At 39.0% G+C, this 7,136-nt stretch overlaps 1 protein-coding gene across 1 annotated transcript in view; it reads right to left on the bottom strand.

Moving 5' to 3' along the window:
• The window catches only part of DNAH5 (dynein axonemal heavy chain 5), a gene marked incomplete at its 5' end in the record, with an annotated part of 198,001 nt that overhangs the window by 55,006 nt on the left and 135,859 nt on the right, over window positions 1-7,136 (bottom strand). The window contains 3 exons of the mRNA XM_080679156.1: window positions 1-219; window positions 4,131-4,398; window positions 4,861-5,014. The exon at window positions 1-219 is cut by the window's left edge and continues 13 nt beyond it. Of these exons, the coding sequence (XP_080535282.1) occupies window positions 1-219; window positions 4,131-4,398; window positions 4,861-5,014 (641 nt within the window). The remainder of the gene's footprint in view (window positions 220-4,130; window positions 4,399-4,860; window positions 5,015-7,136) is intronic.

The raw sequence follows: 7,136 nt of genomic DNA, 5'->3' as shown, positions 1-7,136 counted from the left end.
TTTGCACTTCCACATGCTTCTCTCCGTATATGAACTTGTAGCCCTGAATGAAGGACAGGTATGACTTGGGAGTCACATGGGTAGAACGTCGGAATCTCTGGAAATAATCAACACACTTCTCAGCTACCCCATCCTGGAAAGAGCCCATGCACTGGACCACTTCCTTCTTGGTTTTCAGACTGCAGTCAATATCATAGGAAGAGAGGAAGTGTTCAGACACTGGAAAGAAAGAATATAGATGGGAGGAATTGACAGGTCTGCTCCAACCACGAAGACAAGAGGAGAAACAGTCCAGAGATGGAAGACGCTGACGACGCCTTGCCACGCTAGCAGTCAGCAGCTGTGCGACGCAGCAGGTTGCCTAGGACCAAACCAGAGAGGGTCGGACCTGTATTGCCACCATGTGCCCACCATCCAGATATCATTGCTGACATGTACACATAAGGAACTGTTTGACATTGAAACGGGGACTCAGAACTGTTGGACATTGAAATTGGGACTCAAACATTTTTTGTTATTATATGTTTATTTCTAGTCTGCAGAGGCAAGATTTTTTAAAGGAAAGAAATGGGGGGAAAAATAGATACAGAGGCAAAGAAGCATTGAACAGACTGTCAAACTACAGCGGGAAAGCAGAGGAGGTTGGGGTGGGGGGGCTGTAAGAGATCAACCGAAGGACTTGTACGCATGCATATAAGCATAACCAATGGATACAAGACACTCCGGGGGGGGGGGGGATGGCGCAGGTAAAGGCATGTACTGGGGGGAAGGGGAGGCCGGGGGGAGGTCAATGGGGGAAAAAAAGGAGACATATGTACTACTATTTGTAATACTTCAAACAATTAAAAAAAATTAAGGGGAAAAAAAGGAAGAATAGAGATGACAGCATGTGAAATATGAACATGAATTATCATGGAAGTAGTTAACTGGCTATTTTTTAAAGACTTCGTTATTTCTTAGGACTCCATACCATTTTTAGCCCTAAAACCAAGTAGATATAAGTCAGCATTTTTGGTTCCAGGCCTATGACATCAATAATTTTATTTTCCCTTTCATGTACAAAACGATCACAGACTTTACGTCTAGCATCATACTTTGTTTTCCGGTACTTATGCAAAGAAGTCTCTTCTACACAGCTGCAGCTTCTGGTCAGCAGCCAGCCTGCTGTATGGTTTATATAAGGACAAAAGTGGTACAAATAACTCAGAAATCAGTGCCCACCTGGCACTCATATATAACAATCTCATTTATTTTTTTTTACTCAGAACCTGTCAAACCCTTGATTCCCTCACACTCTGACTGCATTTGGCACGTGGAATGTTCACCACTAAATGTTTTTTTTATTCCTGGGCCAAAATGTTCTTAAATGTAGCAGCTAGTCATTTGCAGTCAATTCTAACTGGCAGCATCAATTAAAAATGTTAGGGTAAAACCTCCTGTTGTTCACTTTTATCTTCCCAACAGTGCCAAACACAGGGCCAGTTCTAAGACAGCATTTCCTATTATAAGAATAGGCCACAAAGTCAGAGCTAATGAATCACCACATACATATTAAGTGTCTGCTACATACCCACCACTGTGTGGTGCCATGGAATAAAAGAAGAGGATGACACTTGGTTTCAACCCCAAGGAACTCTAATGGGTTTCATATAATGCAGTTAAATCTTATCATAACCATTTTTATGAATCTTAGAAAAGATGGCCTATGGACTTGCTTTAAAAATACTTAAAATATTGAATAACGTACATAAGAGTTGCAAATAGAAATACGGCCAATAAAAATTAAAATAAAGAAAAGGAATGACATGAACAAACCTATCAGGTGATAGTTGGCAAAGAAAAAAAAAGTGGCATCTTTTCACCAATAGTAACTGATCAGTAAATTAATGTGGTCATTGTGGAGCAGTATCTACATCTATGCAAGTATCAGAGACTATTTATCAATGTGAGATGGATGGGAGGCAGGTGAAAGAGGAGGAGAGACCATTAGAAAGCTATTTGGGTTTTCCAGGTGAGTGACAGTGATTGCTTAGCCTCGGGTGTCAGTGAAGGAGAAAGAGTTGAATAGACTCCACCAATATTTAGAAGATAAAGTTGACATGACTTGATGATGGAATAGACCTGAGAGTCAAAGGGTGAGAGGTGCTAAAGACAAGAGATCTCTGATTGCAGTTTGAGGGACGATGATGGGACCTCCTGGGAGAGAGAGGCCAGAGGAGAACCAGTTCCTTTTCAAACCTATTGCGTTTAAGGATCCTGTGAAACATCCATGAGAGTGCGTCAAGCAGGCAGTGAAGTGCACTGATTTCAAGCCAGAGGAGAGACCACACTGGAGATAAAACTGATGAGGCTTATTATGTCAGAGGCTGCGCATGAGCCTGCTGGGAGGAGAATCTGGAGGGAAGAAACAAGTCTGTCTTGCCCTCCAATGTGCCTGGCTCAATACACTCAATAAATACGTTCTGAATAAATGAACAAATAGATGCATGCATGAAGGTCAGAACACTTGCAAGGAACTGAGGACACAGAAATGTAAGTTTCCCTGTCCACGTAATCTTGGCTTGGGTTGATGTCATGAGATTTAAAAGTATGGGACAGATTTGAGAGAAATAAACAAAGGAAGAATCAGTAAGACCTCTGTCTTGTGAAAGAAGGGATGATCAAAACAGGGACTTGGCAGAAAGGACTCCATATTTAAATTAAATAATCTTAATTATGGTATATTATTGTGATTGTCATCTGAAATAGTTTTTGTTAATGACAGTACCTTACATGATAGTTTACAAAGTACTTGCATACTAATTATTACATTTCATAGTAAACTCTAATATAGCATAGTTCTTAAATACTGTCATTTTGTGCACTGCATTCATATCCGACTTCAAGGAATTTTTAAGTTTACACTTAGTTGTATTTACATTTTAATAGAACTTAAACTTTACATCACTGGGCTTTTTTCAACCCTTATCTGACAAAAGAGAAAACTGTACAGTTGTCCTTCAAATATATTAAAATCACACATTGGAAAACCCATAGTTTTCAGTAGTAGTATCCTAAGAACAAAACTTCCCCAGTGGATAAGAGTTTGTTTAAAATATGTATGTTGCTTCTAGCCAAAATACTGATGCTACTGTTTTCTTATGCCCTGACAAGTCCCTCAGCTCATCATCCCCAGTTCCCCCTTCTATAAAGGACAGGAGACACGCTAATGAGTCATTCTCTCACTGGGTACCACGGAGCTGGAGAGCAGGTGTGGGAGGCAGGAGTGAGGTGGGGTGAAAGAGGAGGCTCCAGAATGCTTCCTCCTTCCCACTTTTCACTGTTTTACCTACTACGGCTACCGGTGAGGTTTTACTGGGATAGAAGACTCTTCTTAATTAGTATTAAAATACAATAATCAGAGAAAAAGTTTGACAGCCACTGCCACTGCATCAGTGTTCCCCTAAGGTTCTGATGCAGTAGGTCAGAGGTGAAACCTAAGTATCTCCACTAAAATACCCACAGATAATTTCTCATCAAAAGCTGGGAAAGACCTTGAACTAAATGAGTGCTCTCTAATATCTCCTTTACTACTTTTATGTTGAATCCATTCATAGAGTAAGAGAAGCATTAATGTCCCGTAGGATGGACGACTAGACAGAATCAGCAGCAGCAGGGGCCCCAGTCACAGAACACTCTGGTTATTATCCTTTTCTAAGGACAGACACCATCAGAGGATTGCTGGATAATGATTTCCGATGTGATTGCCAGCACTGCAGCTACGAAAAGAAAACATCCAAGAGACACATGGCTTAAACTACTCATAGGTTGGCCAATCCACCAATGAAGGAATAGAAATGCTATCAAATTAAGAATCTCAGTGGCTTCCTGTGACATTCCAGAGCCTGCCTGCGACCCACTTGAGACAGAGTTACAGAACCAGAACACTGTCCATTAACCCAAGGGGGTACAGGCTGGCAATCTCATTCTCTGACAACCATGCTTTGGGAAAAAGTAGAAAATGTGTCCTCTAACCATGGACAAAGTGACTTTTGACTCAATCCAGTCCAGTGACAGCACACAGCACAGAATGTGAACCAACAAACACTGTAAGCCAGACACTCCAATATAAGACTTCCCACCACACTAACCAGCAACTAAGGCGTCCTTCGGCCATCGGCTGAACCAGTCAACAGTGCATCCTGAAATCAGGGCAGGGAACTTCAAAGCTCGATTTCGAAATTTCTCCCCCACCGGCGAAAAGCAGAGCACAATGTGGAGGTTCTGCCGGACCCGACTCATGAAATACTCATACAGGTTCTCGTTGGTCGGAGGACGTCTGGGGTGTTCTCTTTTCATGACTGACATGAGATCACTGTTAATTTCATCAACCTCATCACGAGCAAATAGGTTGGAGACCTGAAAAAAGTGCAGACATTCAAATTCAGTACAGACCTATGAAAACAGACGGAAACAAGTAGCTCGATTTGTATAATGTCTTTCTCCCATGTGTGTTCTTAAACTCGCCTTTAGGAAATTAACCAACAGCCTTCAAGATGAGATACACCACTTTTTAAAATACACGAGCGATTCTATTATTAACTACAAAGTCATAGCCTGTCCTTATAACCTCCCTCTTCTATTTTTTTTTTTTTTTTCGTTTTTCACTTGGAGCACTCATTGAGGTTTTAAATGGATAGCTCCACATTTTTGGAGTTTTATTCTCCAAAAAACCCAATAGAAAAGGCCATTCTTTATACTGATCACCTAACCCCCAATAATAGTACTTATTCAAAACTCTCATCCAAGGAAATACAGACAGCACTAAAGTTGGAGGTAATCTGAAGAGACAAAATACATGAAGAATAAATGAACTCCTACCTCACCCGATGATAAAACATTGTTCATATATTCCAAAAATGACTCATCCTTAATCTCACTGTCCGTGAAAATAAAAGTGATTCCTTTGCCTTGCTGACCGGCTGTTCTATACAAAATTTTCAGGTCTTCCATCAGATTTGATGTGTTGTAGGATCTAAGGAAATATTGTCATTGTGTCATTAGCTAAATTATTTTGATGTGAAGGAAAGATCCTTAAAACAATGCTTTATGCCATTTAATTAAGCAAAAAAAAAAATGCTGATATTGTTGCAGCAGATGGGTACTTAAATGTAAGTAAATGTTACTGGTTCATTATATTTACTTACAAAGATTAAACTGATTTTTAAAATTTTCTTTCAGTTTCTAATAGCTATTCCCTTTGAGAGTAATAGAAGTACAGCATCTTGGTAAAGTTTTGAGTACTTTGCTGTTTACTAAAGTCAAGAACTATTTTTTTATTGAGGTATAATTGACGTAAACATTATACTAATCTCAGGTGTACAACATAATGACTTGTATACATATATTGTGAAATAATCACAATAAGTCTAGTTAACATCAAGTAACACATTTACTTGCAAAGATGAACTTGATTTTTAAAACTCCACATTTTGTGAAGCATTATAATTAATGTTCTACACACACACAAAAAAAAAGAGAGATCTAGAGTGAAAAGTAAACCTGGAACAAAAATGTAATGTTTACCACAATTAAATGTCACCTGGATGTGTTTATGTTTCCTTTTGAAAATATTTTTGGTAATAACAATAGAAGACACAAATTGGAATATTTACTAAGCACCATCTGCAATGATATTTTAGAAGATACCTCACAAACTAAATTAAACTAAACTAAATCATTTCAAGCCTTCATTATATGGGATGAGGGAGATGCCCTATTATAAACAGTGCCCTCCTCATCCCCAACACAATTATTCTCAATGCATCTTTGGATCCCACATAAAAGGGTTTGCTAAGCAATCAGTACACTGTAGTAGAATAGGTAGAAACATTATAAAATATTCCAATATAAATCTTTCACTGTCAAAAGCAATACTTCGGTGAAAATTAGCTTGCAATCACGAAATGTTAGAGAGGTCTCAGTATAGAGTAGCCCATTAGCACCAAAAGTGAAAATAAAGATATTCCAGCCCTGGAGACTCAGATTTACTAAATTATTATTTGAATTCTGTGCCATTAAATAAACTCTGCGTTCAAAGCATAAGAACAAATGGCCTTCTGATTTTTTAAAGCTACTGAACATTTAACTTCTATACGCTGTGCTTTTTTAACCTCTATAACCTAAACCCTAGAACCAGAAGTACCACTACCACGCATCAATATTTTTAAAAGACTTCTAGAGAAGTGAGATCTGAGAGATTCGAATTTTAAAAAACACAGTCCCCCATTTAAAAAAAAAAAAAGACAAAGGAAAATATCTTGCCCTAACTTCTCATGCTATATGAAAACTTCCAGCTCAGTCTCCTGGATCAAGAGGGTCAAATAATTTAACCTGAGTCATACACAAACAAGTAGCCATGCTTTCCAAACCTGAGGCTCTTGCTCTTAACCTTTGGCCATATGGCCAGGCAAAGGCTTAGCAGCAGGATGGTCTCTTGAAGACTATGAGAAAGCAAGGAGACCTTCACCCCCTTTTCATCAGTAATGGAGCATTCCCAGTATGACATGCAGAGGAAATAATTTTTCATGAAGAGGGGAGTCGTAAGATATTTTACTGTGGCAGTAGGTGCAGTGAAAGTCAGAACAGACCAGAAACCAGTAATATTGTAGTCAATTCCCAGGTAGATCAGGGATTTCCGGTAAGACAATGCCTCTTGGAATCTCAGCTATAAAAGAGGCTAACCTACAAAGTGCTTTTAAAGATTAAAATAGCTTGTGCCTGTACCTATGGAATTCCATCAATGAGACAAGTCAGCTAAATGCTTTCCCTGTTGTGCCAAGCCACAGCTCTCTATCAATGTCCAATAGGCAAGACTTTTTGCTCCTATACCTAGAAATTAACCTCGAATCATTTTTTATTAAGGTATTATATGTGTATCATTTTTAATCCAACTAAACTTCCCAAACTGCCCTGCTGCTTCTCATCTTGATTAACCCTAAAATTCTGTTTAGTATCTCTACATTACCCCTGCTTATCTCTTCATGTTGACTTTTCTCTTCATAATTCTCCCTGTACTACACACATATATCACATATATCTGATGACAACCCTCCTGGGGTTCCCCATCTTGATGAGGAGCAGTACCACTTACCTAG

Source organism: Plecotus auritus, assembly GCF_963455305.1.
Source record: "Plecotus auritus genome assembly, chromosome: 7".
NCBI classification, from domain to species: Eukaryota; Metazoa; Chordata; class Mammalia; order Chiroptera; family Vespertilionidae; genus Plecotus; species Plecotus auritus.
The sequence above is the reverse complement of the archived record's forward strand: the minus strand, read 5'-3'. Positions and strand labels throughout refer to the sequence as shown.